Raw genomic sequence first — 17,913 nt, forward strand, 5'->3', positions numbered from 1 at the left:
ACTCTTGTCTCAAAAAAAAAAAAAAAGGCAGCGTAGGTCATTGGTTCCTGTGCACCATGCGCCCAGCCACCGTTTGGCCAGCCTTGTCATGCCTATTCTCTTGGTGTCACCACACCTCTGAAGGCAGAACGTGATGTCAGCTGGTAGGTGCCACAGCTCCCTGCAGGAACATGTCTAGGTGATGAGGACTGTCCCCAAGAGAGGTCCGGCCACCCCTCGCTGCACAGCAGGGCTGTACATGGCCTCTCAGGACTGTGCCGAGCCAGCCTCTGTCCCTGCTTGGACACCTGTGGTTAACATGTCCCAGGGATACCTGGGGGAGCGGTGAGGTACCCCCACATCCCCTCCATGCTTCACAGCATGGTGGCCACTTGCCTCTTGCCCCACCTGAGCCACAGCACCAGGCCCTGCTGGGGGCTGGATCTCCCTTTTACTCTTGCTCCCTATTTGATCCAATTGGTGAGGTTGAATTTGCAGAGGAAATATTTGAAAATCTAATCTTTATCTTTCAGAAAAGTCAAGTACTTTAACGTCAAAGCTGGCTTTGTTGACGAGCACACGGTTCGCGGCGTTGCCAAAGGTGGGAAAGAGGTGAGCCTCTGACTCACTTGCTGGCTCCTCGTGGACCCTTCAGCAGACCTGGGGCAGCAGTTGCAGCTGTGTTTGTCCTGGGTGCTGTCCTCAGTAACACGTGCTGTTGGAATCGAAAAGATGGCTTCCTTTGAGGCTGGGCATGTGTCTTTAAAATGATCAAATACTTTGCTGCCCTGCTCCTCGGAGTCACATGGCAATGGGGTTTGTGACCACAGCCTGTTTGCAGGATTTTGTGGGGATTTGAGGGTGCTTTGTACACCGCGAAGTGGTTGGAGTCAGAACATCCGCCTGTCCTTTTTGCCTGTTCCCCTCCCACCCAGCTGCCTGTTGATGGGATTCCAGCTCCATGGGGCCTCTTATCTGCTGGCCGAGGCTCCACGTTGCAGGGCAGGGGCCGTGGGAACTGCTGGCCAGGGTCTGCGGTGCTCAGGCCCTCTGGTGCATGACCACTATGCATCTGTCTGACCCACGGCTTTCTCTTTCTTCTCAGATTCTGCTGTCAGCTGACCACATCGTCATCGCTACTGGAGGGCGGCCGAGGTACCCCGCACACGTGAGTGTCCCCAGAGTACAGCATCTCTGCTGCACTGGCCCATCCCCAGGCTCTTTGAGGGATGCACTTTTACACACACACTTCCCACACCAGCGGCTTGCACACCCTTTTCCCTATACTCACTATCATCACTTTCTGCTTTCCAATTCTCTTGAATCCACACTGCTGAAATGCGGGGTCCCCAGTGGCCTCCACGCTACCGGATCCTCAGGACGGAGAGCTCTTGTTCTATTCTCCCCCTGGGCCCTGCTGGACTCATCCCCTTCCATCCCCGCCTCCTGCTTCCTAAGTTTCCATTGCTGATTCCCCTTTTCCCTTCAGCCTCAGAATGATTGGAACGTTCAGGATATAAGCCTCATTCCTCATCCTCCTTCTCCTCCCTGAATTTAAAAAAAGTTTCAAATAAAATCCACACGCTATAAAATTCAGACTTTTATAGGGTACAATTCAGTGGTTTTTAGTACATTCACAGAGCTCTGCGGCCATCAGTCACCACCATCCATTGCCAGAACTCCTTCCGTCGTCCCGAACTGAAACTCTATTCCCATTAAACCTAACTCCCCGGTGCCTCCTCCCCCAGCCCCTGGCAACCACCACCTACTTTCTGTCTTTATGAATTTGACAACACTAAGCACCTCGTGTGAGTGGAGTCCTACGTGTAAGTCCTTCTCAAGTAACTGGAATCGTACGTGTGTCTTTTAGCGACTGGCTTACTTCACTGAGCCTAATATCCTCCAGGTTCACCCACATTGTAGCGCGTGTCACTGTCATTCCTTTTTATGGCTAGATACTATTCCATCGTATGGATAGATGACATTTTGTTTATCCGCTTGCTCGTGGATGAACACAGGGATTGTTTGCACTTTTTAGCTATTATGAATAGTGCTGCTGTGAGCATCTGCACAGAAGCCTTTGGCGGACTTCAGTTTTCGCTTCTCTTGGGTTATACCTAGGAGCAGAACTCCCGTGTCACCTGGTAGCTTTATGTTGACCCTTTCAAGGAACCTCAGACTTTTCCAAAATGACTGCATTTCACATTCCTTCCAGCAGTGTATGCAGCTCATGGTTTCTTGTTTCTTCATGTGTCTCATAATTTTTTAATTGAAAGCTGAACGTTTCGAATAATTTAACGTGGTAACTTTGGAAACCACATTCTCCCTCTGCCCCAGGATTCTGTTGTTTCAGCTGCTTAGTTGGTGACCTTTTGGAACTGACTTTGTAGACTCTTATTCTTTATTGTATGTGGCTACTGATTTCTCTACTTGGTTAGCTTAGTGGTCAGCTAATAACTGCATGGCGATTTCTCTAAACTAAGGACTCTCTGGGTCTTTGCTGAGGGCTCCGTGTGCATTCAGAGGGGATGCCTTCCACACTCAGCAGGCAGCAGGCAGCTCTTCCCTAGCCTTCACTTCCTGCCTGTGCGGAGAGCAAGGTCAGCTGGAGGTGAGGCCTCAGGGCCTCCTTGGTCCTTCCTGATGTGTGCACAGTGCTGTGTGTGTGCCTGGCCTAGGTTCCCAGGAATATGCCAGAGCCTTGCAAAGCTCCAGTAGACATCTCATGCCTCGGCTTTTCCTTTGAAGCTTTTTGGGCAGTCTGTTGTTGGCTCCAACTGTTACCCATCCCTCAGGCAGCTGTGAGGAAAGCCTTAGACAAATGCCCCCAGAGAGAGGCTTTTAGCCCTGGCTGAGCTCCAGTGAGTCTGGATAAAGATGACCCTTTTTTTTTTTTTTTTGGGATGGAATCACTCTGTTGCCCAGGCTGGAGTGCAGTGGCACAATCCTGGCTCACTGCAACTTCCGCCTCCTGGGTTCAAGCGATTCTCCTGTCTCAGCCTCTGAATAGCTGGGATTACAGGCGCATGTCACTATACCCAGCTAATTTTTGTATTTTTTTTTTTAGTAGAGATGGAGTTTCACCATGTTGGCCAGGATGGTCTTGATCTCTTGACCTCATGATCTGCCTGCCTCAGCCTCCCAAAGTGCTGGGATTACAGGTGTGAGCCACTGCACCTGGCCAAGATGACTCTTTTGAGGGGGTCTTCTAGGGAACCCCTGGCAGGGTCAGATGCTGACTCTGACTCTTCTTTGGGAGGGGTTTTGAAAGACCCCAGCTGGGTTCTGCTCTCTCTGGCCATTACCGTTCAGGGCTGCCGCTGAGGGAGGGGTAGGACCAGAGTGAGTGAAAACACCCTGGAGCTCCCATTCTCACCCAGCTTCAGCTGATATTCCCCTACTAAATATTCCCTGTGTTGCTGCAAGCCTGTGGTTAATTTCCATAATTCTGAATCTCACAGTTTTTGTCAGTTTTATCGCTGTTTTAACAGAGCGGTGAATAACTCCTGGCCCAGTCTTGTGGGTTGTGGCGGCAGAGTTGAGGAAGGGGCCCCAGGGTTGGGGGGGGGGGTAGCTGCTGCAGGGAAAGCAAATGGGGGCTGGGGGTGGTCAGAGAGGTTTGGCCGAGGCCAGTCCTCACGGGTCTCCTGGGGAACTGGGTGCTGCCTGCTCTAAGCCTCTGAGTAGGCTGCAGCCAAGCTCTCGAAGACCATGGGTCCCTTGGCCTGGAGGCCACACCGCCTCTGACTTAGACCCAGGGGCAGTCTGGTGGAGGCAGAGCAAGGGGAGGTTCTGCTGCTTCTTGGATGTGACCCCAGCTTCCACTTCACCCTGTGCGTACTGGGGAAACGGAGAGGAGGGGCCCCAAGGAGCACGAGCACCCCCAGTCCTTAGAGGCTACGAGACTTCTCTAGCCACTAGGCAGCCTCAGCAGCCTCTATCGAGGGCAGGTTGCTTATGCACAGAGGTGGGGCTCGTGGCTGCGTGGCTCCGTAGGATGACACTGTGCTGCTGTTCAAGGCAGCTGCTGCAGACAGGGTCCAAGTGATCCCCTGACCTGACAGCTGGGCTCATGGTGGTTCTGCTGAAAGAAGGCCACAGCCAGCTCTCAGCAGCCCAGCGGTCACCTGGGCTTCTCTGCGGCCCCGGGGGGAGCTGCACATGGTCTGCACCAGGGAGCCCTGAAGAGGAGCCCTGGTCTGGCCCTGCTGTGCAACTCATAGGCAGCTGCTGATGGCTCTGTGGGCCCACAGGGGAGCCAGCAGGCGCTCCTGGTCCTGAGGGTCAGGCAGCTCAGGGCCGCTCTGCCCTCCCTGCCACACCCTCCCAGGGTGCCTGCCAAGACTTGCTTGCGTTTTAGTCCCTTTGATTGCCAGACCTTTCGGTTTTCCTTGAGCAAACCCAAGAAGTTCCTTTTTTTTTTTTTTTGAGAAATTCCTGACTTTATTTTTTTTTCCAATTGGAAGCATAAACTGTGAGATCCATTTCCTGCACCAGCACATCTTGTTCTCATGGCTGCTAAGGGGACGTTCACCCTGGGTCTCCCCACCTGCTTGGCCGCCCTTCTTCGGGTGACCTGTCTGATTTGAGAGTGTGAAGTCCGTCCTGGCTTCAGCCAGGTGCCCTCAGAACTGCCCCTCAGGCCCTGCACACCTCAGCCCGTGGCACTCACACCCTGTGCCTCCTCTCCTCTTGCCGGCCTTGCAGCCCACCCCTGCCGCACAGACACACTTGAGCTCTGCTGGCCCTGATTGCTCACTCCTCTTTCCCCACTTCCCCCCTCTGAATCTGGACCCCCTCAGAGCCCAGGTGCCACTCCCTGGGGCTGCATGCCTCTGTGTGTCTGATATGTCTGTCCAGGACCCGGACAGACTTGTAGGGGCCCAGCTGTCACCTGTGTGGCCCCTGCAGTTGCTGTGCCTACCTCAGGCCCAGTGTCCTGGTCTGAACCAGGGTCAAGGGGAGGGTCCTGGGGAGCAGAGGGGAAAGGTACCCTGCAAGGGAACTGGGCCTGGGAGCACAGCAGCTTAGATGCAGACAGGCCACCTCCAGCCCCAAAGAAGCCACAGCCTGCAGACAAGGACTGGCAGCAGGGAAGCCCTGTGCATGCGTGCTCTGGGACGGCGCTGGCCGAGTCTGCAAAGCTGGCGTCCTCTGTAAGGAAACCCCAGGACAGGCCAAATGGAGCTCTTGTCCCAGGGGTCATTTCTGTCCTGACAGATCGAAGGTGCCTTGGAATATGGAATCACAAGCGATGACATCTTCTGGCTGAAGGAGTCCCCTGGAAAAACGTAAGGCCTGTCGCATGCATGGTGGGGTCCTCTTTGTTCACCAGAGTGAGCACTGGGCCCTGAGAGCCTGTGCTGGTGCTTGGCTCCTGGGGCTTTCTTTCCAGTTTACCTAAAAGGAGAAAAGCCCTGTCGTTTGTGGCCAGGCACGGTGGCTCATGCTTGCTAGCTTAGCACTTTAGGAGACTGTGGCAGGAGGATTTGATTGCTAGAGGCCAGGAGTTCAAGATCAGCTTGGGTAATATAGTGAGACCTTAACTTTACAAAAATCTTCTTTTTTTGAGATGGAGTCTCGCTCTGTCACCCAGACTGGAGTGCAGTGGCGCAATCTCGGCTCACTGTACCCTCCGCCTCCTAGGTTCAAGTGATTCTCCTGCCTCAGCCTCCTGAGTAGCTGGAAGTATAGGCACCCATGACCTCACCTGGCTAATTTTTGTATTTTTAGTAGAGACGGGGTTTCTCTATGTTGGCCAGTCTGGTCTTGAACCCCTGACCTCAGGTGATCTGCCCACCTTAGCCTTCCAAAGTGTTGGAATTATAGGTGCGAGCCACCACACCCAGCTTACCAAAATCTTAAAATATTGACCAAGCATAGTACTGTGCACCTGTAGTCCCAGCTACTTGGGAGGCTGAGGTGGGAGGATTGCTTGAGCCCAGCAGGTTGAGGCTGCAGTGAGCTGTGATTGCACCACCGCACTGAGCCTGGGAGAGAGTGAGACTTTGTCTCAAAACAAAACAATAAGCCTGTGACTTGTACCCCTCTGAAGGGCTGTTGATGTACTCTGTCTTGTGGCTTCCTTGGAGGTAATAACACAAATGCCATAAAAAGGGAGTCAGCTGTTTGTTATCTAGGTCAGTCGTTGTCAAATGGGCTTCCCAGAAGCCCTTGGATTCCAGTGGGTCCCATCAGGAGCATCAGGGAGAACATTAAGGAGGGAAGAGCCGGCAATCCCTACCCCAGCCCTCATCTAACACCCTCACTGTCTTCTGGTTCGCACATTGGGTTCCTCTGAAATCTAGCAAAGGCTCCAGAGGCCTCAGAAACAACGTCTTGGTTATGGAAGGGAGACTAGCAGCGTGCAAGTGGCTCTCAATCCCCATGGGAGTAGGTGCAGAGTCACTAAGTGCCTTCCAATGCCCACAGAGAGGCTATCCCGAGGTCCCAGGTCCAGGCACCTCCCGCCTGTGAGCTGTGACTTCATGCTGGCAGGGACCAGAGAGGCCACCAGAGGGCGGCAGAGGCTTGGTCAATAGCAGTCTCTAGCCTTCCCCAGGATAAAATAGCAGTGGAAAAGGGTTCCACCTCTGACCGTGCCAGTATGTGCATGGTGTGCATGCAGATGTGTGTGGTGTGCACGTTTGCGTGTGCACACACGGGTGTGTGTGCATATGTGAGTGGTGTGTCACATGTTTTGCTTGTCATTATTTCGCACTTTACAGGGCATCTTTGTGTGGGGTCAGGACTGGATTTCCTTGAATGGAAGTTGTGTAGTTCCTTTGACCTTTCTCTTATTAATGAGCATCTCAGTAGCTTCTCTTCTTCATCATTATCAATGCTGCAGTGAAAACCTTTGAGGTGCATCTCTTTAAACCATTATTAGTGCTTCTGGCACATTATCCCAATTATTCGTCGTGATAAAACAGACATAGTATAAAATTTACCACTTTATTATTATTATTATTATTATTTTTGAGGTGGAGTCTCACTCTGTCGCCCAGGCTGGAGTGCAGTGTTGCAATCTCACCTCACTGCAACCTCCACCTCCCGGGTTCAGGCAATTTTCCCGTCTCAGCCCCCTGAGTAGCTGAGACTACAGGCACGTGCCACCACACCTGGCGAATCTTTTGTATTTTTAGTAGAGATGGGGTTTCACCATATTGGCCAGGCTGGTCTCGAACTGCTGACCTCAGGTGATCCACCTGCCTTGGCCTCCCAAAATGCTGGAATTATCGGCGTGAGCCACTGCGACCAGCCCACTTTAACCATTTTTAAGTGTGCAGTTGAGTGGTATGAAATATTCTCATCATGTCGTGAAACCATCACCACTATCCATCTCTGGAACTCTTTTCATTCGTGTTGTATCTGAATTCCTTGCTGTTTTTGGCTGAGTAATATTCCATTGTACAGGCACACCACATTTTGTTCATTCACCTGTCAGTGTACACCCAAGTCGCCTCTGCTTCTTGGCTGTTGTGAATAGTGCCGCTGTGAACATGGGCGTGCAAATACCTCTTAGAGACCTTACTTTCAGTTCTTTTTTATTTTTTATTTTATTTTATTTTATTTATTTATTTTTTTGAGATGGAGTTTCTCTCTTGTTACCCAGGCTGGAGTGCAATGGCGTGATCTCGGCTCACCGCAACCTCCGCCTCCTGGGTTCAGGCAATTCTCCTGCCTCAGCCTCCTGAGTAGCTGGGATTACAGGCATGCACCACCATGCCCAGCTAATTTTTTGTATTTTTAGTAGAGATGGGTTTTCACCATGTTGACCAGGATGGTCTCGATCTCTTGACCTCGTGATCCACCCGCCTCGGCCTCCCAAAGTGCTGGGATTACAGGCATGAGCCACTGCACCTGGCTACTTCCAGTTCTTTTGGGTGCAAACCCAGAAGTGGGATTGCGCGATCATATGGTCTTGAGGACCTCCGTCCTGTTTCCCACGGTGGCCACACCATCTTCCATTCTCACCAGCAGTTCAGGAGGACTCGGGTCCCCGCATCCTCGCCAGCACATTGTTTTCTGCTTTTATTTCCTTCTTTAATTCTTATTTTTTCCTTCAAACTCTGTTGGACTTGCTGTTTTCTGTGTTTTTGGCAGTGGCCATCCCAGTGGCTGTGAGGTGGTCTTACACACTTTACATCCCTGTCGGGGGTCTTTCCTAGAAGTAGAAAAGCTGGGTGTGAGGGGAGCTGCCCTTTGATCTTAACACATTTTGCTGACGGCCAGTCACACCGGTTCCATGTATATTCTGCCCGCTTCCCTGTCCTTGGTAACTCAGGCATCAGCCTTTTGATTAGACATGAAACAGAAAGGAGCCTCTCCTCCCATGCCCCTGGGCTGGGCAACGGTCACTGCTACCCATGGCGCACCCACACGCTCCTGAGACTGTGCCAGGCTTGTGCTGGTTTCCATCTACTGCTCACTGCCTTCCATTGGACCCCTGATGGTGGCTTGTCTTTGGACTTGGTGATACTATTTCATGCAGAAATTTTAAGTTTTTCTGTTGTCACGGCAATCACTCTTTCCTGCTATGCCATAATTTCTGGGTTATCTGTTTATCTGTTTTTTTTGCTTTTGTTTTTGTTTTTTATCTTTAAGACAGTCTTTGCTCTGTCGCCCAGCTGGAGTGCAGTGATACAATCATGGCTCGCTGTAGCCTTGAAGTCCTAGATTCAAGCGATTCTCCTGCCTCAGCCTCCTGAGTAGCTGGGAGTACAGGCGCCTGCCACCAGGCCCAGCTAATGACTACTTTTTAATTTTTTTATTTAGAGCAAGGACTCGCTATATGGCCCAGGCCCAGGCTAGCCTCGAACTCCTGGGCTCAAGTGATCACCCTGGCCTCTCAAAGTGCTCGAATTACAGGCGTGTGCTCCTGCACCTGGACTGTTTTTTTTTTCTTTGACTATCTGCTGGGTTACACATGATCTGACTCTGTATGCATTTGCTGTGATCAGTGGTCTTTTCACTTATCGATGTGGAAAACCTCGTTTCACAGCCTTGTTTGAGATGAGCGTGCCTGCAGCGCTGTGCAGGTTGCCAGCACGGTCCCTGCCCACTTTCCCGTCTGGCTTTTCTCTTCTCTTTTCTTACCCTCCAGCTGGTTTGCGTATTAGGGATGTGATCCTCTGTCACTTGCGGTGCGGATTTTCTCAGCTTCTAGTGTCTTTTAACTTGGGCAAGGTACAAATGGTTTAGCTTTTTTTTTAATGTAACTTAAATCTTTTACACTTAATGGCTTTTTGATTTATTACATGTTCAGAAAGGCCTGCCCCACCCCCAAGATTTTTTTTTTTAAGCCCTGTATTTTCCTTATGGGCGTTCACAAGTCGGATTTTCTTTTACATCCTTGGGCTGGCTGCAGTTCTTCTGTGGTGTGGTGGAAATGGGCCGCCCGGGCCCCGGTGCCCGTCTTGAGGTCCTGTCCTCACCCGTCATCCTGAGTCCTGCCAGTGGCTCTGGTTGTCTTTCACATTGGCTTCTCTGGGTGGAGTCTGGATGCCTGTCCAGCCCCTGCAGGATGCTTTGTCTGCAGGGAAATGGCTTTGGATGTCTGGCAGCCCAAGGAAGTCTGCTGGGGCCCTCGGTGTGCTGGGGACTTTGGGGCCGGTCACTGCAGGCCAGCACTTTCTCCATCCTGGTCACACCCATTCCCCTCAGAGGCTGCCCGTTTGGGGCTGGGGAAGCGGCCTAGCGCTCTGGGTGCACTGCCCCTGCTGTCTCCCTGGCAAGGTGGCTGGGGCTTGGGGAGCGCTCCTCTGCAACCCTGTGCTGGGGGCAGCCGGCTTGGCCGAGAAGACACGGCACCAGATATTTTGGTCGAGAAAGAAACTGCAGTATTTATTTTCTTCAGGAAAAAAACATTTAGAAGATTTTTTTAAAGCTCTTTCGTTTAGAAGGAATCTAGGTATGTTATTGTTTAAGAAAAAAAGTGTTTGCAATGTATCAGTCACCCGTTTCGTTCTGAGCATGATTTATGTGAGGAAATGGTTTTTTTAAAAATTAAGCTGGAGATATATCCCTGTACGATGCTTCTGTGAAAATGCGGCTTTTGTCCGGCGCTGTTAATGCAAGTTGTAACAGTGTAATATGGGAGTCAGTGTTTACACGTTACATTCCTCTGCCGCAGTCAAAATAAGCCCGGAGGGTCTACAGTAGCATTTCTGTATTTTATCAGCTTGGGCTGGGGCTGAGGGGAGGCCTCCACTCACACTTGGAGGGGCTGTTTCTGCCAGATTTATTTGCCTTATAAATATTCCCCATGTTTATTTTAACTCGCCTTTAAAATGGAGCTGAAATTAATATGGACCCCGGGGCTGCTTCCCTGGCCCCTGAGTGACTCTGTAGTCGGGTGGGACGTTTCTATTTGGTGCCATCCGGGAGGCCAGGTAGGCAACTCAGGGTGCCCGGCATCCCAGTGCCCCTCTTGCAGTGGGCACTGCGTCCCCTGGGTGTCTCCTCCACCAAAGAGGCGCCCTGGCCCCTGGCACCAGGCCCTCAGTGGGTTTGCAGCGTGTACAAAGCCTCCCTCATCCCTCTCCACTATAGCACAGGCTGCCGCCAGGAACTCCTTTCAGGGCACGTCTGTGTGGGGCCCACAGCTGTGAGCTTCAGAGCTGGTGAGTGGTGCCCACTGTAGGGCCTGAGACCCAGCCTGCAAGGTCATACCATGCCACTTTTGCCCCAGAGAGGCCACCCAGGCATCACAGTGCACCTCAGGCCCCAAGTTGGGAGCCCCCTTCCTCCTCTGTTTGCATCCAGTCTCGGAGAAGCCAGGGCCAGACAGATGGCAGAGGTAAGGGGATCACGTCCAAGCTCAGTCAAGGGGGACAATTAAACAGCGCCCTTCACTAAACAGCCGTATGCTGGCAAAACGGGGCCGTATCTGTTGGCCAGAGTGGGCTGAGCACCTGGTTTGTAACCCAGGAGGGTGATGAAGACGTGCAGAAAACTCCTGAAAAAGCAGTGTGAGCTTGTGGGTGGGTGAGCAGGACCCTTGAGTGCACTGGGGTGGGGTGAGGGACATTCTGGCTGCTGCACTCCCAGAGCCATGCCCCAGGGCCAGGGGCTGTCCTCTCAGTCTTGGTAGGGACCCTGGGAGGGACTCCAGGTCGGCTCCTGCTCTGCCTCAGCCATGCAGACGCCTGCCTTGTGCCTAGCCCGTTTGCCTTTTCTGCTGGTCTGGTGTCTTTCCTGCTCTGGAAGTGCAGGACAGGTCGAAGAAGAGAGGAGGTTCTGGGGAAGGACGGCATCCCCTGGGCAGGCAGTGGAGCCCCTTTGGGAACAATGGCCGCTGCAGGAGGCGGGGCACAGAGGGGCACAAGACCCCAAATGACTAGGCTCGGAGGTGCTGTGTGGCCTTACAAGCCAGACCTTCCATTCCGCAGAGCAAGCCCCTAGCAGATGGAGGAATGTGGAAGGCGAGGACGGTGAGCCCACTCCTGGGAGCTCCTTTACAGAGGGAGGCACTGGGGATCGGGATCCAAGTGCAGCCAAGAGGAGCCCGAGGAGCTGAGCTCCACTCCAGTCCAACAGCCTCACAGTCTTCCTGCCATGCCCTGACCTGGAGGCTGCCTCCACCCATAAGCCTCTGCGCCCGGCAGGGACTAGGGCCTGCCAGCGTGCCTTGCCATTGCCTCCCGCACGCCCACAGCCCTGGGCTTTGTCTTCTCCCTCAGTGCCAGGTTTTGGAGCTCGGGGGCCCTAATCCCAAAATAGGGAATTGTGGTCACTCTATTCTAGCCCTCCCTCTCACTGTGTCTTTAGGTCTACTTTCTGCAAAGCAGGGCTCTGAGCTGGCAACACTGGGACGGGGCGGAGGGCGTGAATGAGACCGCAGCCTCCTCTCAGGTCCGGTAACAGAGGCGCTGCTTCCTGGAAACAACTAGGGGCCTGCCTGTTCCTGCTGCCGGCTCTGCAGCCCCTGCCCGGGTCCCCATGGGGGTTTAGGGAACGTGGGGCCAGCCTCTTCTGCAGCTGCCAGGCTGGCTCAGGGACTGCCCAGCCCACACACTGGCCCCTGGGGGAGGGACTGCAGCTAGCCAGGTCTGTCCACCCTCAGAGGCTGCTCCACCAGCCTGCTGCTGTCTGTCCTCGAGCTCCTGGGGCTCTGAGAGCCAGAGTGTTTTTATAACTTGGGCTGGTTTAAGGCTGCCTGTCAGTGTGTCATGGAAAGAGCTTTCATTTGACCCTTAGGAAGTCCGGAAGCCAGCCAGGTACTGCGATCATTTTTCTCTCTTCCTAAGCGCAAGAAGGAAGAAGATAAATTTTATCTTGGGAAGAACCACAGCCGTTTGGGAGAAAATTTAATTTAAGTGGCCCATTCCCCGGTGTAATGGGATGTCCTTGTGTTCAGCAACAGGGAGACCAGCTGTTCTTCTGGTGCTTGTTACCAGACTGCAGAGCCCCGGCCACCTCTCTGTGCGTCCCTGTGGCTAAGTCGTGAGACTGCAGGGCTTTCAGTGGCATTTGTTACAGGACCAGCACACAGGGGCTCTGGCTCAGCATCTGGCCCTGAGGGATTGGGTGGGGCTGGCGGGGTCCCAGGCAAGCCGAGGATGGAGGCCTTCGGGGTGCCCCCAGCCCTATGCTGCCTCCCTAGGGCGTCCGCACCTTGGCAGCCCATCTGGCATTTCCTGGGCTGGCAGGACCACCAAAAAACCAGGTGCCTCCCCTGAGACTCTCACTTTGTGTGAGGGTTCCCTCTGGAGAGCGGATCAGGGGCCTTCAAGCTCAAGAGGCAGATGGATTGTTCTTTAAGCCTGGGCTTCGTGGCCTGAATTAATGCTTTTGTTTCTGCTTCCTCCACCATTCCAGTTTTGAACAAGAAAGCCTGCCCTGTGATTAGGCTAATCCTGCAGTAGTTATTACGCCTCCTCAGAAAATGTTTGCACACCAAAAAGCACAGAGAGCTGAGCTACTGGGATCACACTGAAACCTGATGTTTTGTTTGTTTTAGAGACAGGGTCTCACTCTGTCTCCCAGGCTGGAGTGCAGCTCACTGCAGCCTCAAACTTCTAGTCTCAGGCGATCCTCCTTCCTCAGCCTCCTGACTAGCTGGGACTGCAGGTGCATACCACTATGCCCCAGTAATTTTTTTTTATTTTGTAGAGATGAGGACAAGCTATTTTGCCCAGGCTGGTCTTGAACTCCTGGGCTCAAGCAGTCTGTCCACCCTGGCCTCCCGGAGTGCTGGGATTGTACACATGACCCACCACACCCAACCTTTGGGTCTTTTAATGTAGTGATAAGTTGAGTGGTTCCAGCCCCCTACGCCCAGGTCCTGTGAGCGGTCTGTCAAGTCCCTTGACTTCTGTGGCCAGCACCTCTAACCTCCTGTGTCCAGCCGTGGCTTGAGTTGGTCGCTGCATCACTTTCTTGTCTGTCCCCACCCCTGTTGGGCCGTGGGTGGCCTGCAGCGGCTGTCTGCAGGTGGCTGTCTTTGGGTTCTCTCTGTCCTTGTGATCTGGAGGCTTCGCTGTCTGTCTCATTTCGCTAGGGCATTTTCTTACTTTAGCTGGTCTGAGCAGAGTTCTCTGTTTGAGTTCTCATATCCTGCATTCTTCAAAGCGTAAATATTTGCATAATTTGATCAGTGTGGGGAAGGGTACTGTGAAAACCAATGATGTCAGTAGTCTTTGCTCATGACAACAAGAGGAGGCCCAAAATGACCCTCCACACAGGTGAGATGTGAGCTCTCACTGAGAGATTTCAGCTGAACACATAGGGTCGAAGATGCCCACTCAGGAATGCATCCACTGCGCTCGCCTCCTACCAGCCGTGCCCTTGGTTGCTGTTCAGAGCTTGCAGCTGAGGGATGGGGTCACCTGTGACTTTGAAGATGGCCCTCGAGGCAGGAGCTTCTCTTGTGCCCCCGGCTGCCAGGACAGGAGGCCCGGGCACTGGGGGATTCTGAGGGAGGGCCTAGAGAGTCGCCTGCCCCCTCATCCAGTCCTGGTGGGTCAGCATCGTGTAGGAGGTGGGGATGCACACATGGGTGGCAGAGACAGCAAACATTTGTGATGAAATCAGGAGGGCGTGTTACAGGATCCCTAGCAATGAGTTAGGAGGCCTGGAGAGCAGCCTGGCCCCCATCCTGCGGCTGCACGTCCCATTCCAGGAGGAGAGTTGGCCTCAGGGCCAGGAAGGCCCTGACACGCAGGGCCCCAACTGCCCACAGAAGGAATGCATTGGCCTCACTCCCCTAGTGCCTGCACAGTGCAGCAGGAAGCATCTCACCCACACACGGCCACCTCTGGGAGCAGGGGGTGGGGGGTACCACATGATGGGCTCTCACCCGGTTTCACCCCTGTATTTAGGGCACGATATTCAAAGCAGTGGAGTTTTGTTTATATTGGCAGTAACTCATGACTTCGTATCTTAAAAGCTTGTACGTTTCACTGCATTTAACAAGTCCAAAAGAGTTCTGTTTTGTCATTTTGGAAGTCACCTCCGTGTAGAGATGTGTATGTGTGTTTGAAGTGCGCGCACACCATGGTGCCTGTTTCTCAGGTGTTGCTGGCCCTGAGCGGGGCTGGGAATTCATCTCTGCAGTCCTGCTTGGCTGGGCGTCCCAGAGTCTCCCCTCGCTGTCCTCACGTGCTGAGTGGGGCGTGTAACCACCTTGCGCTCAGCCGGCCGCCAGAGCTCTGTCTGCTCACCCTAATCCTGACAGTGGTGCGGTTCTGTCCCCAGCCACTGCGAGGAAGCTGCATGCCCGATCTTCCTGCAGGGCACCTGCAGAATGATTCCAAGGGATACACTGCGTTTTGCAATGGAATTATATCATTAGTACCTGCTGGGATTAGCACTGACATTGGGCTTATCCATCCTTACATCACCTCCTCTTGTTCAAAGACTGAAGGGTGATGTGGGAGCCCACCCACGTGCAGCTGCCCCGCTGGGAGTTCTTGTTCCACGTTAGGTGCTGTGCCCGTTTGCATGTGTGTGCATGCATGTGTGTATGTGAGTGTGTGCCTACGTGTATATGAATGTGTGTACCCATGTGAGATTGTGCATGTGTGTACATTTGTGTGTGCCCATGTAGGAGTATGTGCAGACATGTGTGCATGCAGGTGTGTGGCATGTGTGCACATACAAGTGTGTGTACGTGTGTGCCTAACACATGTGATGTTGAATAACAGGGGATTTCCACTGCAAGAGCAAATATTTCCAGTGACTGCTGGATCTCAGTGTCCTGTGCTGCCTCCCCTGTCCCTGGGCTCCTTCAGTCCCTGCTCTGGGGAGCTGCCCCTCCTGGTCCTGCACCTAGCTGCGGTAGGGCTGGATATGCCTCTGGCCAAGCCTTCCATGGCCTTCAGACTGTTCTGATCAGACGATGTCTTCTCTTGCGGTCTGGCGGCTTCCCCGTCCTGCCAAGCCTCTCCGGGCTTCCACCTTGGCCCAGGAGGCCCCACAGGAGAGAAAGAAAGCCCTGCGCTGCTCTGGTGGATGTTTCTCCATGCCTCCAGGCACCTCCCAGGGGACAGGTACCACTTGTCACTGACACACATTCTCTTCACCGCCAGGCGATTTGCTGATTCACAACATGCTTGACAGTGTAGCCTTGGGAAGTGGGCTTTGCACCCTGGGGCAAGCTGTCTGAACGGCTGCCTCGGAGCTCATGAGCTGACAGAGGGCCTGGACGAAGGCGGCAGGATTCTTCTCCAACCGCACTTGGTCAATAAGGGCCTCAGCTTTACATGCTGTGTTCGTTTCTCTAACAGGTTGGTGGTCGGGGCCAGCTGTATCCTTTACCAGCATGCAGGTGACTGTCCTGGGAATGGGACACTCCTTCCCCTGAGTCCCTCCCTTCCACTGCCCTTCCAGCAGTCTCTTTGCTGCCTCAGATCAGACACTCACCGGGCCTCTCGGCGTGGAGGACCTGTGCCGGGGGACAGTTTGAAGCTGACCTCTGGCCAAGTATTCCTGGAGGCTCTTCCTGAGCCGGGCACTGAGATAGCCAGGACAGTTGGACATGGCCATGAGGCAGCTGGGCTATCCTCCCTCAAGGGTAGCCCCAGCCTGGACCCATTCCTTCAGAAGGGACAGTCAGACAGGCAGGGTCAGGAGAGGAGCCACAGGAGGGCCTGGGGTAGAGAGGATGTCTGAGGGAGATGAAAGCCCCCAGCCGGGTGTTGTGACTCACACCTATAATCCCAGCACTTTGGGAGGCCAAGGCAGGTGGATTACCTGAGGTCAGGAGTTTGAGACCAGCCTGGCCGACATGGTGAAACCCTTTCTCTAATAAAAATAAAAACATTAGCCGGGTATGGTGGTGCATGCCTGTAATCCCAGCCACTTGAGAGGCTGAGGCAAGAGAATCACTTGAACCTGGTAGGCGGAGGTTGCAGTGAGCTGAGATTGTACCACTGCACTCCAGCCTGGGCAGCAGAGCGAGACTCCATCTCAAAAAAAAGAAAGAGCCCCGAGCCGCTGGCTGAGAGCACAGGGGGAAGAAGGCAGCCGCCTGGCATCTCCCACAGCCAGGGTCCTCCCTGGGCTGGCTGCTGCTCTCCATCCCAGCTGGGACCCACCAGGAGGCAGACCTCGCCCTGGAGGCTGAGACGGACCCAGCTCGGTCAGACACCCCATAGGCGCAGCGAGTCCGTGGGTACTCCTTGCTAACCCCAGCCCGTGCCCTTGAGATGTGGAGGTAGGGGTCTTGAGTTGGGAGCCCCCTGCGGGGCCAGCCATGGATGGGTGGGGCGTGGGCTGCGGCATAGGGTCCCAGGGTGTTGTCCCATCGCTTCCGAAGTTAGGATCTGCAGTGTTCCTTAGCTGGCGCTGCAGACGTGGCCCTGGAGTGTGCTGGCTTCCTCACCGGGATCGGGCTGGATACCACCGTCATGATGCGAAGCATCCCCCTCCGCGGCTTCGACCAGGTAGCGCCAGCGGCCCCAGCTCCCGCCCTGTGGCTCTGCGGCCCTTCCTCCCACAGGCCCCTCCCAGGCAGGTGCAGTGCAGCCATGGGCCACAAGTGACGCCTGAAACTTTAGCGATAGTGTTTGAGTTGGATGAGGAGGTTGTCCAGGAAATATGTAAACACTCGGCCGGAGCGAGGGCGGAGGGTGGCAGTGGGGCACACAGCTGCGCAGAGGCCTCCGGCCGACTGCAGGGACCGTAAAGGGAGGCTCAGCCCAGCCTTGTGCCGGCAGATTGGGTCACCTTCCAGATCGTCCCATTAGTGAGAGGTGGATGTGTGCTGCAGAAGTGTTACCCCACCTCAGAGACCCCCCGACTCCCTGCTCTCCCTTGCCTGTCCCCTCTGGTGGAGTGGGAGTGGAAGAAGCTGTAATGTGTGAGCCGGGGTGAGGGGCACAGGGCAACGCTGGCTCTGAGAGAGCCTGTGGGGTCATGGCATGGGGACAGGTGTCTGTGTACAGCGGCCCCCATCTGTGTCTGGGGTGCACTCACTCCTGTGGCCAGCAGGACGAGCTCCTAGATTGGAGCAATAGAGATTTTCTTTTTTTTTTTTTTTTGACGAAAAGCTCTTCAAGGAAAAGTCTCTTGTTAAAATCGAAGTCTGGAGTTGTCATTGTGGAGACATTAAACACTCCATGGCTGCCATGAAGGAGGCCCCTTGCAGGGTGAGCTGTGCAGATCTGGAGGCCCTGCTCAGGGTCCTTACCGACCCTCAGCCCCCAAAGCCTGAGGTGGTCACCTGAGGTGGGAGGAGCCAGGCCTTTCATCTCCAGACTCCCAGCGCCACCCCCAGGCTAACTCAAGACGTGTCCCTCTGCCTGTGTGGCTGTGTGATTCTTCATCCTCAGGCTGTGGCACATGCCCGCCATGTCCCTCACTGCAGACCCACCGAGCCCTGTGGTTGGGACGCAGTGTCTGGGAAGGCCTTGGAGCCTTGAGATGTGGGGAGGGTGAGCTGGCAGTGGACAGAGGAGGAAAGGGGCCTGCAGGATGGGGCATGCCCAG

The 17,913-nt window shown here is 54.1% G+C and overlaps 1 protein-coding gene across 6 annotated transcripts in view; it reads left to right on the forward strand.

The window, feature by feature from the left end:
- The window catches only part of TXNRD2 (thioredoxin reductase 2), a 55,757-nt gene that overhangs the window by 17,442 nt on the left and 20,402 nt on the right, over nucleotides 1–17,913 (forward strand). For all 6 annotated transcript variants that reach the window (XM_064362827.1, XM_064362826.1, XM_064362829.1 and 3 more), the window contains exons 6-10: nucleotides 513–591; nucleotides 1,085–1,147; nucleotides 5,200–5,270; nucleotides 15,711–15,730; nucleotides 16,777–16,868. In XM_064362827.1, the coding sequence (XP_064218897.1) occupies nucleotides 513–591; nucleotides 1,085–1,147; nucleotides 5,200–5,270; nucleotides 15,711–15,730; nucleotides 16,777–16,868 (325 nt within the window). The remainder of the gene's footprint in view (nucleotides 1–512; nucleotides 592–1,084; nucleotides 1,148–5,199; nucleotides 5,271–15,710; nucleotides 15,731–16,776; nucleotides 16,869–17,913) is intronic.

This window comes from Aotus nancymaae, unplaced genomic scaffold (assembly GCF_030222135.1).
Source record: "Aotus nancymaae isolate 86718 unplaced genomic scaffold, 86718_ANA_hifiasm-v0.15.2.pri h1tg000049l, whole genome shotgun sequence".
Taxonomy (NCBI): Eukaryota; Metazoa; Chordata; class Mammalia; order Primates; family Aotidae; genus Aotus; species Aotus nancymaae.